Below are 17,267 nucleotides of genomic sequence, written 5' to 3'. Positions count from 1 at the left end.
TACACCAGGATCTGAGCCATGCATTTAACTCCCTGAGCTCCCGCTGTCTGCTCTGTGTAGCGCATGGCACTGGTAGCGTTCCGGAAAATACTATCTTGGAGGTCCTATCTTTAAGCTTTGAACCTAATTCTTTAAGATTATTCTTCTGTCTCCTCCACCTACTATCTATTCTGTCATTGGTACCAACATGGACCACGACAGGTGGGTCATCCCCAGCCCCTCCCAGTAATTTATCCACCCTTTCCACCACATGCCGAACCCTGGCCAGGGAGACAGCAAAGCATTCGGTTATTCTATCCGTCTTCCTTATTATAGAGTCCCCTACAACCACTAGCTGCCTTGGCTTACCTGCACTCCCATCCACCCTATTACTAGCTGGTCTGCTCCCCTGGCTGTCAGGGAGAGTAGGATCTGCTAGGGCTGCCATTTCTGACACTGATGTCCTTACATCATTGCACAATTTTGCAATTTTGCTTGGATGTTCAGAGTCAGAGTTGGCCTTCCTTTTCTTTGACCCCTTTCTACCCCCTCAATTTACAGTAACCCAGCTACCCACCTGGCCCTGCTGGCTTTCCTCTCCACCCTCCACTTCTACCCCGCTTATTGCTTGCTCAGTGAGCAGCATACTCCTCTCAAGACTGTCGATTGCTCGCAGCCGTGCAATATCTTACTCCAGATCTCTAACACGAGCTTCTAGTAGAAAAATATGGGCACATCTGTCACAGCGGTATTCACCCTGGAACTCTTGCTCCAGCAGTGTAAACATGCGGCAGAGTGTGCACTGGAGCATACCACCAATCTTGCTAGCCATATCCTAGAAACAAAAATGTGATGAGTATATAGATTAAGATATATAAAATGTAGATTACTTACAGTCCTGTGGACTTCTCTTTTTCAAACTCTGCTTTTTTCAACTCTCCAATTATGTTCACAAGCCACTTAGAACCACAAGCCAAAATTGAGCAAGCTCAAAACTGAGTAACTCCCACTTAATTTATCAGGTGTGAGCACTAATCCCTCCTTCCAATTAGCAGACCAGGCAAAGAAAGGAAAAAAAAAGCTATTTAAATTGTAACACTGAGAAAAGTGCCCTGCTATTACCTATACACTCAGTCCACAATCACCCAAACAACAGGTCCTTAACACACACAAAAATCTTGAAAGATTAACTTACCCGGTGCAGTCGCAATCCTGCGGTACATTGTCCGACGAGGAGTCGGGTCTGCCGGGATTCACTAAGGTCCATGCGCCTACTATCCACCAGGTGTCGCTGCTGCGCCGAGGTCCGCCGGAGTTCACCTTCTTCTTGCTGGTGCATGTAAGTGTTGATCTTGCGACAGAAATTCTTTTTTAAATTCCGAATCCGTCGGGTTGTCCGACAGCCACGGCCCCAATTTCTGTCGCGTGAAAGCCGGCGATCGTGTGCGCCAAAATCCTGGGGCAATTTAGTGCAAATCGGAAATATTTGGGAAACCCGATGAAAGTGCGCGATTCGGACGCTTAGTAAATTAGCCCCACTAAGAACTACTCTGCACATGAATACATACACAGCTCTACTATACACACAGGGAACTACTCTACACACACAAAACTCCCTTCCTTCCCAACTTCTTCTTCTTACCCTGTCCCAGTGCAGCATGTCCCCATTCTTGGCAGCATCAGGACCTGTGGTGATATAAGAGGCATGTGATCAGTCACATGATTCTGACATCACCGCAGGTCCTGTAGGACACCCAAGAGAGGAGAGAGCAGTGCAGCGGCTCTCCTCTCTGGGAGATCGGATGAAGCGCTATGTCAGGGCATCGTACAATCTCCATTACAGCGGTCAGGAGGGTCTGGCAGTGCTAGATCCTCCTGACCTTCGGTCTATAAGACACAGGCACATTTTAGCAAGATTTTTTTCTTGCTAAAAAGTGCATCTTATATTCCCAAAAATATGGTAGATTGTTTATGGATTGCACGTCCAACACTACCCGTTTTTTTCATTTCATTTATGGGGGAGCCCTCTGGTGCACCAGCAGAAGTCTCGCCAGGGGGAGACTTTTGCTCAGGCCCCAGTCATGTCTGGGGGGGGAGGGGTTGGTCTCTCTCGCCTAGTGTTAGCCCTAGTCCACTCTGTAGGTTGAAATTTCCAAGTTTTACAGAATATTGCCAAAGGCAAATACGATTCATCATATTTTCAAGTACTTGATAAAATATAACTTTCAATGTAACGTTAATAAAATAATTTTTTCTGTGTAAATAAAGATTTAAAAACCCAATATTTGTGTTGAATTGATTCAGTTGTTACTAGATGGGTTTAATTTATTATATAGACATATATTACATACTGTTCCTGTTGGTTAATAGCAGTGGTGGCAAACCTGCCTTATGAAAGTTTATCATTGGAGCTCCGGCCAGGCAGAAAATAGTGTTGCACACCGAGAGCTCCAATGATCCTGGCCCATTGCAGCCTGAAGCTGATTGGCTCTGCTCTCACTAGTTTTGCCTGCCTGGTTTAGTGTCCCAAATCCCCCTGTATGACAGCTGTATGTAGCCACATATGTACTTGCCTGTATCTGAAGTGCTCATCACCTGCACAAGGCAGCCAGGACAACCCAACAGAAAGCACCCTATGCACAATGTAACCGGGTGCTATGCTGCATCACTGACAGTGTCGTGCAGGTGATGAGTGCTGTGGACAGAGGCAAGTGTTTATGTGGCCACTGACAGCTGTCATATGGGTGATCCCAAATCCACTTGTGCCTCCACCCCATAACAACCACTTTGCCCTACAAACCACCTGCCAAATTGGATTCCCCAATCCTTCACCATGCCCCTTCTTTGTATTTACCACATACAAGTTAAACCCCGTAATGGAAAATAGCGTCCAAAGTTGAAAATGGCACTTTTTTGCCATTTTGCAACATATAATAAAATGTTATGAAAAGTGGTCAAAAGGCTGTACAGTCCTCGAAATGGTAGCACTGAAAACGTCATCTCATATCACAAAAAATTACACCACACACAGCTCCGTACAAAGTGTGAAAAATTTAGCGGCAAAAAATTAGCACCAGAAGATGGCAAAATTATCTTTATTTTGTACAGGAGATTTTAATTTGTGTAAATGTATACAAACATTATTAAACCTAAATAAATATATTATCCCTGTGATCATACTGACCCACAGAATAAAGTTGACATTTCGTTTGGGGTGCACAGTGGAAGCTGTATATGGTGGTAATATTCCTCACCGAATGGCAGTAATGTGATATTCATCATTTGTATGGCATAGTATAGCAATATTATTGGTAACATTGGCCTTTCTATACTCTTTATTACCAGAATGATGCTATTTATGTGGGTTTTAAAGGTGGCATCATGATATGGCAGCATTATTTGTCTTATTGTAAGGTGGTATTGTGGCACTATTGGGCTAAATTTCTGTGTTGGCATCTTGTGATTGCAAGAACGATTGCTTGCCACTGTTGCCAATATCCCCAGATTGATACAATGTTTCACAGGAATCCACTGCCTAGTGTAAACAACTAATAGTCTGTGCTCTACCTAGTACACACTACTAGTAGGCTATCCTGCCTTATTTGCAGCTTACAACGACTGCAGTTTGGAGCTTTACATCGATCAGCTGCTATGTCATTTCTATTCCACACTCATATTGTAGTTAAAATACAAAGCTCTATTAGCCCCAACATGTTTCGCCAATTCACTGGCTTCATCAGGGGAAAATGGGCTATAGAAATTTCCAAGGAGATGAAAAAAAGGTTCTTCCCCTTTATTTAACCCCATAGCGCAATAAGACGTACCTGTACGTTTTATTGCGCATGGGGTAGTATGAAGAGGGTTCACGGGCTGAGCCCTCTTCATAAACGCCGGGTGCTTGCTTCACAATGAAGCAAGCACCCGTCGCTAACACCCGCGATCGGTGCTTGTACCAATCGCGTGTGTTAACCTTTTCATCGCCGCCGGCAAGGCTGCCGGCGGCATTAACGAGCCGGCGGCGCGTGGGCGCCGCCATCTTGGCTCCGATCGCCGCTCCCCGTGACGTCATCGGGGAGCGGCGATCCGTTGCCATGACAGCCTCGGATCACACAATGATCCGAGGCTATCATGTTTTAGACCATCTATTACAATGTGCGATCTGCACATTGTAATAGATGGTGTGCAAAATCCCCATATACTGCCATACTGTAGTATGGCAGTATATGGTAGGATCAATCAGACAACCTAGGGTTAAAGTACCCTAGGGAGTCTGAAAAATAGTAAAACATTTTAATAAAAAAAAAATAAAAAATAAAAAATTATATTAAAAAAACCTAAAAATTCAAATCACCCCCCTTTCCCTAGAACTGATATAAATATAAATAAACAGTAAAAATCATAAACACATTAGGTATCGCCGCGTCCGAAAATGCCCGATCTATCAAAATAAGAATGTTTTTTTTTACTGCGTTTAACCCCGTAACGGAAAATAGTGCCCAAAGTCCCAAATGGCATTTTTTTGCCATTTTGAAAAATATAAAAAATCAATAAAAAGTGATCAAAAGGTCGTACAATTCTAAAAATAAAAGCATTGAAAACGTCATCAAAAGTCGCAAACAATGACACCACCCACAGCTCCATACACCAAGGTATGAAAAAGTTATTAACGCAAGAAGACGGCAAAATGACGAATTTTTTTTTTGTACAGGAGGTTTTAATTTTTGTAAATGTATGAAAACATTATAAAACCTGTAAAAATTTGGTATCCATGTGATCGTATTGACCCAATGAAGAAATTAGACATGTCATTTGGAGCGCACAGTGAAAGACGTAAAATCCACGCCCACAAGAAAACGGTGCAAATGCGTTTTTTCACCATTTTCACTGCATTCAGATTTTTTTTCCCGCTTCCCAGTATATGGCATAGACAATTAAATGCCATCACTATGTAGTGCAATTTATAACGCAGAAAACAAGCCATGACAAAGCTCTCTACATGGAAAAATAAAAAAGTTATGGATTTTTTAAAGGTGGGGTGTGAAAAATAAAGACACAAAAACGAAAAAGGGCCTGGTCCTTAAGGGGTTAATGCACAATTTAAAATGACAAAAATTGTTTCACGTGGCTATTTAAACATAGAAAACAGTGGTGGTAACAATGGTGAAAATTTCATACTCCTCCACGGCTAAGAGGAGTATTATTATCCTTCTGGAAAAAATGTAAAGACTTCCTCTAGATGTGAAAATCTGGCACAGATAGCCACCAAGCAGAGGCAGGAACTTTTACCCATTTTTGCTTGCCAAATAGCTGTACCTCAGTCACATTAGTTGGAGGACAGCTATTTTAAGACATGAGAATCTTTTTATTTGAACCATTCCACTGTAGCTTTGGCTATATGGTCCTGCTAGATTGTGAACCTGTGCCCAGTCTTATGTAGTCTCAAACTGATTTTCTCCAGGATTTCCTTGTATTTAGCTTCATTCACCTTAACAACTATGACCAACTTCCCTATCCATTCTGAAGAAAAGCATCCCCACAACATTATTCTGCCACCACAGAATGAATAATCTTTAGGATTTGTAGAATGATGCAGAATGTGATGGCGCTATGTAAATAAATGGTGTGTATGAGGTTTTCAGGATGATGTGAAATTTTGGCTATTCTCCACATATAACGTTTGTCATTTAAGATTTTGGTCTCATCTGAACAGCACACCTTCTTCCCAAGGCTTACTTTGTCCCTTATATTTTTAGAACAGGAATTCTTATGGCTTGCTTTCAAAAATTGCATTTGTCTTTCCAATCTTCCATAAAAGGTCATATTTATGAAAAAGGTTATGTCAACACGGCCGTGTGCTCGAAAACTTTGTGGCCTAAAAGCATCAGAAACCTTCAAATGCACAAGATTTATTAAAAAGCACAAGTCTTTCAACAATCTTCAAAAACTACAAATTTCACTTGTGGAAAATATGGCAATTTTAATAAACAGGTGTGTCCACACTATATACATACACAATTCTGGAGCACCATTACAGACGGAACAGTAACTCAAAACTAATAATTTTCAAGTGACATTTATTTTTCCGAAGAAAAACCTTAAAAAAAAAGTTTAAAATGTTTATGTGACCGTTCGATTATACAGATTTTCATTCTGAACAAAAATGCTAACTCCGACAGTTGTTTGTGGAACTTCTTCACATTCAGTAACCACTAGGGCTTCATATTTTTTAGCCTTATTTCTCTTTCAAGTTCAAATTGCCGGTAATCTACTCGTTCCAGAAATGCTTTCCTCTCAATATATCTGGAAATAAAGAGAAAGAAAGTATTAAAATAAAGAGGCAAGATCACACACCAGTGAGATTCCCTCTTAGTGTGAAAAGGTCACTATAAAATTGAAGTGTCACCTGCAGGCTCCCAATGATATAAAGCAGGAGAAACTGAAACGTTTTATATCTAGATTTTATAGCCAAAGTCCAATGAGTGACTGACAGTCCTTTCTTTCAGTCAGTCACTAATGACTAATATACCATAACAGTTCATATGGAAAACTTAATTTCTAAGATAGTAAAATGATGGTATCATATGATACGAATTATTATATACCTCTGATTGTAAATAAGCCCTCAGACTTGGGTAAAGTTCTTGTTGTGTCTGAGGGGGTTACATAAGATGATCTCTTTCGGAGAATACAGCAGTTACTTTCCCTTCAGGCAAGACGAAACTAGCTATGACAAGAGCATGCTGAATCAGGTCAACAGGCTATACAGTGTTCAATGGTGGAGCTGTGCCAGTGGAGCACACTGAAACATCTAGCACCAGAGGCAGACAAGCCTTTGTACTGTTAGGCTACATTCACACAGCCATATGGGGGACGGACATACGCCATATATATGGCCCCCGCAGACATCAATGGGCGCACGGCACCGAACGGTAGTCGTGCTAGCAGCTCACATGCAGCACCGTACCGCTCTATATAATGGGAAAAGATAGGACATGTCCTACCTTTCCCCGTAATACGGTGCCGTGCGCCATACATCGCTGTGGAAAGGGGCGGGGGTGAGCAGCAGTATGGTGGGCACAATGTCGTGTGAATGTAGCCTTAATATGGAGTACCTATTTAGCATTACTACTCATGAACGCCCGTTACTCTACATTACGTTTGACTAGCTAAGACCCATTTCAAACACACAGTAAAACTGTGATAATCCAGCAATATGGGTTTACAGTCAGAAAAACTGAAATTCCAAAAATGTATGTAAATGAATGACAATTGAAGTTGGCACAGCATGGTCTACATAGTGATTTGCTGTAATCAATGTTTGGAACATGCTCTTACCCATCTTTTCCCCTATTGTGTTGAGCCAATTCTTCTCCAATTCCCTCTTGGTCTTTAAAAGACTCCCAGTCCAACTTTGATTTCTCCAGTGTACTCATCTTCGTCTTTTTGGAGCCTAATTTTCCAAGTATACTGCTCATACCCACAGGTCTCTTCACCCTGTAAAATACAGAAACACAGGTTTCTGCAGGATTCATAAGCAAGACTGGACCCCAGAGGGGTTTTATGACTGAGAAAAAAAACAGAAATTTTAACACTTCGCTCTAGACAGTCCTTGTGACTTAAAGGAAACTGGTTATGAGGAATTAGTCCCACAAACGAACAGACGGCAGGACAGTGCCAAAAATCTGAGATTTCCTTCTATATCTAGTAAATTTCAGTATTATGTAGAAAAATTACTTTAGACACCGAATACAAAATAAGAAGTAAGAAGGCACAGAGGTGGAGAAGAATTACACTGCGACACTCACTGAAGCTCTACAGCTTTTTCAATCTGCTGATAATGTAGGAGGGCAGAAAGCTACCCCATATATTTTTGGTACCGATAATCTATCCAAAGGAGATTTTTTTTTTCTTAGATTTAAAGAATCTCAGGCAACCACTTTGATACTTTGCATTCACACGCATAAAATTTACTTTTTGGTGATGTTCACACAAAAAGAAAAAAAACCATTTTAGGATTATTCACACTGTTTTGATGTGGAGCATTGAAGTAGATATCTTTTGCTTATGAAAAAAAAAAAAAAAAATTAGCAACAGACTCCAATTAAATGAATGGGTGGAATTTTTCTTCAGGTCTAAATCTAAAGATATCATAAACCTATGTCCTGTCATTTTTTGTGTGGTTCCGCTGGCTCAGCAAGCCATAGTGGTTGCAGAAAGAGACTTCCTCTGAAAGTCTCTTTTGGTATCTAGCACCAAAACATAAGCACATGATTCTTGGGGCCTTAGAAGATTGGGTCTGTTTTACAGTCAATCCTACATACTTGATTGAGATCTGAGCAATTTGTTAACAATTTGAATGGGGAAGTAAGAGGTCTCCTTACGGAGACTGCCAATTATGGCCCACGTGTAGAATCTTGTAGCCATGGGTATTCTAGGAAAATATGCAAAGTTTTCCAGGATGGGATAAGGAAAACCATGCCTCTTTCATCTACCTTGTAAGGCAGCTCCCTTGACATCAAGCATGACCTACAAGAAGCCTTATGACATGATGCAGGATTAAAACCAAACTAGTATATCTATTCCAGAAAGAACAGACTCCCAACTGTAGACAGCACTGTTTCGACCTGATTGGGTGTCCTTAGTACAGCGCAAGGAACTAGTTTGGCTGAGTGAGAGGCTTGTAACTGGGGTTGGAAAGTAATAGTTCACCTTACGGAGACTGACAATTAAGGCCACCATGTAGACGTGTGGAGACCTATAGCCATGGATGCTCCACTAGGGGGATTTTGGGAAAATATGCAAAGATTTCCAGGAAAAGGAAAACCACACCTCTTTTAGTCAGCTTCTAATCAGGTCAAAACAGTGCGAGTTCATGTGCCGAAGGGGAAATATGCCAGAGACTCCATCAGTGCATTAATTCGCACATATCGGACATCAGAGAAGAGTTGGAAAGAATGGGACTATAAATCAATGCAGAGATTTACAAAGTGGTCTTAGCATTCATGCATTCAACTACATGACTTTGACCTGGAGGCCACAAGCAGATAAGAGCCAGAGCTCTCTCTAGACTATCCTCACAGGTTTTTAGCATGTTTATTGCCGTCCTATCGTAAAAAAAAGATGCCCCTGTATTTATCAATCAGTTTCATGTCAGTCATTGTAATGTGCAAATCACACATTGTAATTCATAGGTTAAAACCAGACAGCCTCGAGTCTTCATAAGCAACATGATGACCTCACAGGGGGCAGTGATCGAATCTCGCAAGCACCGCCAGTATTTATATGCATCCGGCAGTTTTGCACGGTTGACACCCAATTGGTGTCCGACCATGGGTGTTACCGGTGGGCATTTGCTGCAGCAAACACGCACCTTGTATGAAGAAGGCTCAGCTCATGAGCGCCCTCCATAAATCCACAGTCAGAATGTGACGTAATACTACATCACATGTGGGTAAGGGGTTGAAAGTGAAATATTTATACAATTAAATACTTTTGAGGTACACACCCTTAGACTTTTCCGCCCATTCTCTATGTGTGGCTGTAGTATATCGTCCTCCTGGCTTACCCTATCAGTTCCTTGACCACCTTGCCTCTTGGCTCTCTCATTTTCTATCCAGTGACATTCCAACCATCATCATGGGAGACTTCAACATCCCTATTTACACTCCCATTTCCCCTCCTGCCTCTCAGCTCTTAGAACTAACTACTTCTCTAGGTCTTTAACACCTCTGCAATTCCCCTACTCATAATGAGGGAAACATACTCGATTTGGTCTTCTCCCAACCATCTTCAATATCCAATTTTACCAATTCTTCCTTTCCACTTTCAGACCACAACCTCCTTTATTTTACTTTCAATAATTCTTCACCTTCTCAGAATCCGTCCACCCATCATTCATACCAGAACCCACGTGCAATAGATGCTCACCAACTCACAGAAAACTTACAGTCTGCACTGTCCCCCATCTCCTCTTAAACCTGTCCAAACCTGGCTACTAACCACTATAATCAGAAGTGCACTAGATGAGATGGCACCACTCACCATCCGAAATTTTCAACACAGACGCAGGCAACCTTGGCACACCGAACAAACTTGCTTCCTTTGGCAGTGCTCCAGGATTGCCGAGAAAATCGCGCACAGACTTTCTACACTTCAAATTTATGCTAAAAACCTATAACTCTGCCCTTCACCTTGCTAAACAGATCTATTTTAGTAATCTCATACTCTCTCTCTCTAACAACCCCAAAAGGCTCTTTGATACTCTTCACTCCTTACTAACACCAAAGGTGCAGCCACTGGTCACAGACCTTGGGGCTGAAGATCTGGCCACCTACTTTAAGGACAAAATTGATTGCATTTGTAAGGAAATAATTGCTCAATCCACTCACCCCACTAATCCCCTTCCTCTGGTATCTTACCTTGTTCACTCTCTTCCTTTGAGCCAGTCACAGAGGAAGAAGTGTCCAGGCTCCTTTCCTCTGCTCGACCCACCCCCTCATATCTTGTACAGTCTCTATCCCCAGCAGTCACTTCTCACCTTACTAAAATCTTCAATCTTTGTCTCTCTCTTCTGGTGTTGTCACCTCTTTACTAAAGAAACCTTCACTGGACCCATCCAATGCTACTAACTATAGACCAGTTTCTAAACCTCCCTTTCATCTCCAAACTCCTGGAACGCCTGGTCTATTCTTGACTAACCCGCTATCTCTCAGCTAACTCTCTTCTTGACCCTCTGCAATCTGGTTTCCGTTCTATGCACTCCACTGAAAGTCTCTAATGATCTCCTCACTGCAAAATCCAAAGGTGACTATTCCCTCCTCATCCTTCTGGATCTATCGTCAGCGTTCGATACTGTTGATCACCAGCTCCTCCTCAGGATGCTTCGCTCCATTGGCCTAAAGGACCTTGCACTCTCTTGGTTTTCTTCCTATCTCTCTGATCGCACTTTCAGTGTCTCCTTTTCTGGATCTTTCTCTTCTCATCTTCCTCTCAGTGTCTGTCTGTGTGATCACTATAGCACCAAGGCAGCAGGCCCGCTGTCCTGGGGTTGTGCTAGACTCTGAACTCTTCTTTTCTCCATATATTCACTCTCTTGCCGCTTGCATCTCAGAAACATCTTCAGAATCCACCCATTTCTAACAATTGAAACTTCTAAAATGCTAATTGTTGCACTTATTCACTTTCAACTAGACTACTGTAACTCCCTACTAATCGGTCTTCCACTCACTAAACTCTCTCCTCTACAATTGATTCTTAATGTAGCTGCCAGGCTCGTCTTTCAGACCAAACGCTACACAGATGCATCCAGTTCGTGCCAATCACTGCATTGGCTGCCTGTCTCCTTCGATATTCACTTTAAAATAATAACCCTCATCCACAAAGCTCTGAATAATGCTGCACCTACCCAACTCTCTTCTCAGTCTATTGCCCTTCCAGTGCTCTTCGATCTGCCAGTGACATTAGATTAATCTCTACCTTAATTCGAACCTCTCATGCACGTCTCCAGGACTTCTCCAGAGTAGCTCCAATTCTCTAGAATGCCCTTCCCCGGACTCTAACACTTATCCTCACCCTCCAAAGCTCCATCATATGTCCTATTTCCCATCAGTTATCCGCCAAACAGCAGATATATACCAAGCTCCAGGCTTCTCTGAATCTGCAGTTTTTTTCACCTTGGACCCTGTAAATAAGATGGCGGCTGATGGCTGGTTCAAGCAGCAGAATTTTTATTTATTAACTTGTTTATTAAATTATTTTATATTTTTCCCTTATAAAAAAAAAAAATTACTGGACCAGTATACAATCTCTTGTGTCAACACCCTTATAGTCTGTAAGCTCTTGTGAGAAGGGCCCTCACTTCTTTTGTTCAATGATTGTTTGTGTAATGTAATATAATATCTGTATATGTCCCCTATGATTTGTAAAGCGCTACGGAATTTGATGGCGCTATTATTATTATAATACAACTTTATTGATCCACTGGAAGGAAATTATTTTGTACATAGTGTTCCGGCAATTGTTACACAGTTAGAAACAGGTTTAACGATACAAATACATAAATTCTTTGAGAGGCGCGTTCTTACATGTTGCTAGTTCCTTGATTGCAAACAAACAGTTTCAGGACACACCACAATACAGGTTACATGATCACGGTACTTTTTACGTACAATTACGGTACAAAAATATACCAGTCTGAATAACACAAAGACACATACTAGACAGACATGTGTAGTGGATATTATAGTGTTGTTGTGAAAGTGTGGTGTACTGCTAGACTTGGTTTGGCAGAAGACACACTGCCCTTAACTCCGCTTTGCCAAGAGCGCTTAAACTGCCATTTGTGGCAGGTTGTGGCTGCCATTGGAGCCTTGGTGCAGCATTCCTCCTGACTTGCGGTAAGGCTTTGGTTGTTATCAATTATATTTCAGGTGCTTGATGAAGCAGCTACTGGTGCTATTGGCTGCCACGTTCTGGTGCTCTGTTGCAACCAGTTGTGCAACATGGAGCCCCTGCTGCTGATGAACCGCTTAGTGTGGGGTGATAGAGTGAGAGACCAAGTTAATACCGCAGGGCGTGGTGAGAGGGATGGGGAGGGGGGGGGTTCAAATGCCCCAGTCCTCCAACAAAGTACTTGTTTAATATGACACCAGAATTGTGATTCAAAGTGCAAGGGTTCAGGAGATGTTTGAAGTGTGCCCTCTCTCAGCTGAAGGCAGAATATAGAAGAAGCTGCAGGAAAGATTTTCAATTCACATAAGTAAAAGCACCCTCTCCATCTGTAGCTGCCCGTCGCTGTACATTTTTATAACATATTTTGGCAAAAATGTATTCAGTTTTACCACAAAAAAAAAAAAAAAAGCTTGTCTGTAGTCAACAATTGGTAAATCTTACAAAGAAAAAAATGTATCATTTCAAGTTAAAGTCTCACATGTCATGAAAAACAACAAAAGTAAAAATTGTTATCATTTAAACATAAAAAATTGACCTGGACATTCAGACACCGATGACCATCGGTCACAAAGGGGTTAAAACCGCTAAGCTTCATGCTCTTTTGTGCAGCTGAGAGACTTTCACCTCTGCTGATTTGGTGGGTGTCATTTCAGGCAAGCTTTGCAAAATGCAATGAATGATAATGAGAACTTCTCCCTGCAATGCAACACTGCACTGCCCTCTCCAATATCCCTGCATTGTACTTGTCATTGATCCATGCTTGAAAATAACATTTTTATTGCGGTGGCTGCATACCACATATGCATACTTAATACCATTTCAGATAATGGAAAACAACCGAGCCAAGGAAAAAATAAAAAAATAAAAAGTAAACTACACATATGTTATACTTCTGGAGTCTGCTTCACTGAAACAAATAGAGGACAACAAGGACATTTTTCAACAAAATCAAATAATTTTTATAAAAATGTTTCAAATAATATAAGCAGAACGCCAGCCATCCTACCTCCCACAAAAATACAGACCCAGTGGTTGCCATCTTGGCTTGGATCGTCGCTCCCCAAAATGTCTTTGGGTAGCGACGATCCTTTGCTACGCCTCGGGTCACAGATGTGTAAAATACCCATATACTGCCATACTGTACGATCCATCAAAATTTAGTTGACAATGCCACTTTTTTGCTATTTTGAAAAATATTTAAAAAATTTATATCGAAAGAGATCGAAAGGCTGAACAGTTATAAAAATTGTAGCATTGAAAAAGTCATCAAAAGTCGCAAAAAAAAAAAAAAAAATGACACCACACACAGCTTTGTGCACCAAAGTACGAAAAAGTTATAAGTGCCAGAACATTGCAAAATGAAGAATTCTTTCTTTTTGTACAGGTGATTTTAATTTTTGTAGATGTATGAAGAGATTATAGAAGCTATATAAATTTGGTATCCCGGTTACCCTGTACCGATAAAGTAGACATGTCATTTGGGGCGCAGTAAAATCCAAGCACACAAGAAAACAAAGCAAATCCATTATTTCACCAATTTCACTACATTTGAATTTTTTTTCCTGCTTCCCTGTACACGGCATAGAATATTAAAGGACACCTGACATCAGGTCTCTGTCACTATTTCTGTCACCTCTACCTGTTGGAGCAGCTCACAAGGATCAGCCACAAGGCTGACAAGGCCACATCAGCTCACAAGGATCAGCCTTTATCTAGTCAATTCATACATTAATCATAATAAAGAAAAAGATGATTTTATAATGTAAATGAGGCTGGTCACATGGTCAGAGGCAGTGATGTCACCCCTGTTACCCCACCCCTCTCCTCCCCCTGCTCAAGTCTGTGTGTAATGTATAGTAAAGCATTGCTAGTGTATGTGCTTTATCTGCTGACATGCTGCATCCTCCTAATATACAGACATCAGCTACACAAATACCTGACATGTTCTGCTATAACATGGCTGCATCCTGGAGCTGTTGTATATCTCCTATACGCACACAGGCTGCAGGGGCCACCAGCACCTGGAAGCACATGGAGGAGCCATTACACCATTATACCTCACACCATTATACAGGCTGTCAGTCAAGCACTGGGGGTGTGGCTGTACCTCCCACTCATGAATAAGCTGGACAGCTTGAATATGCTAATGACTCATTGGACATTTCACAGGTCATTTGCATACAGCTTTAGGACCTATTTGCTTAAGTTTACAGGCATGTAGAGGGACAATGAAGGGATAGAGGCAATGCTCTCTAATGGCAGTTTATGAAAATATATTTTGATTAGGGGGTTATTTTGCATGACGGGTTCTCTTTAAATACCGTCACTATGAAGTGCAATTTGTGCAATTTGCCCCTACCCTTGAGGGTGCATTTACATGTGGCATTCTGACGCATGTTTTTTTCATGTTACTATGCGTTTTCCAGATTTTAAAGCATTTTTATTAATTGCTGAAGTGTAAGCAGCTGTGTGTCCTAGTGTTAACTGATTACACTTCAGCAATGAAGAAAAATGCTTTCAAAGCAGGAAAACACTTTGTAACAATGAAAACATGTCAGAATGCATGCCTCAGGACACCATGTGTAAATGCACCCTTAAAAATAATACATATTTGTACACACACGTCTTTATACAATCACACACATTTATATATATTTATGCTCATATATACATGCATTTATATACTTCCATACACACACATAAAGTTCTACTCTCATACACACACTTTTATATACTCTTACACTTATACATAAAACAAACAGGTGTAAACTCATACACACTCATATACACTCACCGGCCACTTTATTAGGTACACCATGCTAGTAACGGGTTGGACCCCCTTTTGCCTTCAGAACTGCCTCAATTCTTCGTGGCATAGATTCAACAAGATGCTGGAAGCATTCCTCAGAGATCTTGGTCCATATTGACATGATGGCATCACACAGTTGCCACAGATTTGTCGGCTGCACATCCATGATGCGAATCTCCCGTTCCACCACATCCCAAAGATGCTCTATTGGATTGAGATCTGGTGACTGTGGAGGCCATTTGAGTACAGTGAACTCATTGTTATGTTCAAGAAACCAGTCTGAGATGATTCCAGCTTTATGACATGGCGCATTATCCTGCTGAAAGTAGCCATCAGATGTTGGGTACATTGTGGTCATAAAGGGATGGACATGGTCAGCAACAATACTCAGGTAGGCTGTGGCGTTGCAACGATGCTTAATTGGTACCAAGGGGCCCAAAGAGTGCCAAGAAAATATTCCCCACACCATGACACCACCACCACCAGCCTGAACCGTTGATACAAGGCAGGATGGATCCATGCTTTCATGTTGTTGATGCCAAATTCTGACCCTACCATGCGAATGTCGCAGCAGAAATCGAGACTCATCAGACCAAGCAACGTTTTTCCAATCTTCTACTGTCCAATTTCGATGAGCTTGTGCAAATTGTAGCCTCAGTTTCCTGTTCTTAGCTGAAAGGAGTGGCACCTGGTGTGGTCTTCTGCTGCTGTAGCCCATCTGCCTCAAAGTTCGACATACTGTGCGTTCAGAGATGCTCTTCTGCCTACCTTGGTTGTAACGCGTGGCGATTTGAGTCCCTGTTGCCTTACTATCAGCTCCACAAGATGTCTGCCCATTCTCCTCTGACCTCAACAAGGCATTTCCGCCCACAGAACTGCCGCTCGATGGATGTTTCTTCTTTTTTGGACCATTCTCTGTAAACCCTAGAGATGGTTGTGCGTGAAAATCCCAGTAGATCAGGAGTTTCTGAAATACTCAGAGCAGCCCTTCTGGCACCAACAACCATGCCACATTCAAAGGCACTCAAATCACCTTTCTTCCCCATACTGATGCTCGGTTTGAACTGCAGGAGATTGTCTTGACCATGTCTACATGCACTGAGTTGCCACCATGTGATTGGCTGATTAGAAATTAAGTGTTAACGAGCAGTTGGACAGGTGTACGTAATAAAGTGGCCGGTGAGTGTAGATGCCAAAGCTTTTTCTGCCCAGGAGGAAGAGACGGCTTGAGTAGAATGAGCTTTTAGTTGCTTGAGGACAAGTAGTCCTTAAGGTTGGTAAGCTAAAGAAATGGTACACTTTATCCAGTTTGCTATTGTGGACTTGCCTGCTGCAGGGCCCTTGCGGTTTCCCTGTAATTGCACTAGGAGATGATCCAACTTTTTAGTAGCTACCAAGTATGTTAGGATACACCTTCTCCCATGTGTGGCATTTCTCCTCTTTGGTGGAGGTAGGATGGTTATAGAATGACAGCAGGACAACTTTTTGTTGAAGATGAAATTTGTACACTACTTTAGGAATGAAACAAGAATAAGGTCTTAGGATAATCCTGTCATCTAGAATCGTGAGATAGGGGTCTTTGCACCAAGCGGATTTCTCCAATCCACTTAGCTATTGTAATTGCTAGTAAAAAGCAGTTTTAAAAGTTGTTTGAGAGAGATTTTTTCTAGCGGTTCAAAGGGATCGATAATTATATGGGATAGGACCACTAAAAGATCCCAATGGCAAGTCATAGTGGAGGTCTCGTTCTTTCTGATGCTTTTAAGAATCTTTTAATCCATGAGTTTTCAGATCACGATGTCCAAAAAGGTGCTAAAAGCCGCCACATGCAACTTCAGAGTGTTTGGTTTCAGGCCTTTTTCAAGGCCCTCTTGGAGGAAATCTAGGATAGACGCTGTGCTGGCAGATAGTGTTCCTGACTTTTCAATAAACCCTTTGAAAGGCAGTTCAACACCTTGATACAGGACATAATCTCATTCCTGCTCTTTAGAAGAGTGGAGGCTGGGACTTGTGGGAGCGTTAAGTAGTC

The 17,267-nt window shown here is 41.7% G+C and overlaps 1 protein-coding gene across 1 annotated transcript in view; it reads right to left on the bottom strand.

Moving 5' to 3' along the window:
* Positions 1-5,865: 5,865 nt before the first annotated feature.
* The window catches only part of CFDP1 (craniofacial development protein 1), a 51,706-nt gene continuing 40,304 nt past the window's right edge, over positions 5,866-17,267 (bottom strand). The window contains exons 6-7 of the mRNA XM_072117724.1: positions 7,315-7,473; positions 5,866-6,279 (exon numbers count right to left, since the gene is read on the bottom strand). Coding sequence (XP_071973825.1) covers positions 6,189-6,279; positions 7,315-7,473 — 250 coding nt within the window. The 3' untranslated portion in view covers positions 5,866-6,188. The remainder of the gene's footprint in view (positions 6,280-7,314; positions 7,474-17,267) is intronic.

The sequence above is a fragment of the Engystomops pustulosus genome, chromosome 7 (assembly GCF_040894005.1).
Source record: "Engystomops pustulosus chromosome 7, aEngPut4.maternal, whole genome shotgun sequence".
Lineage (NCBI taxonomy): Eukaryota > Metazoa > Chordata > Amphibia > Anura > Leptodactylidae > Engystomops > Engystomops pustulosus.
This window is presented reverse-complemented; position numbering and strand designations above follow the sequence as displayed.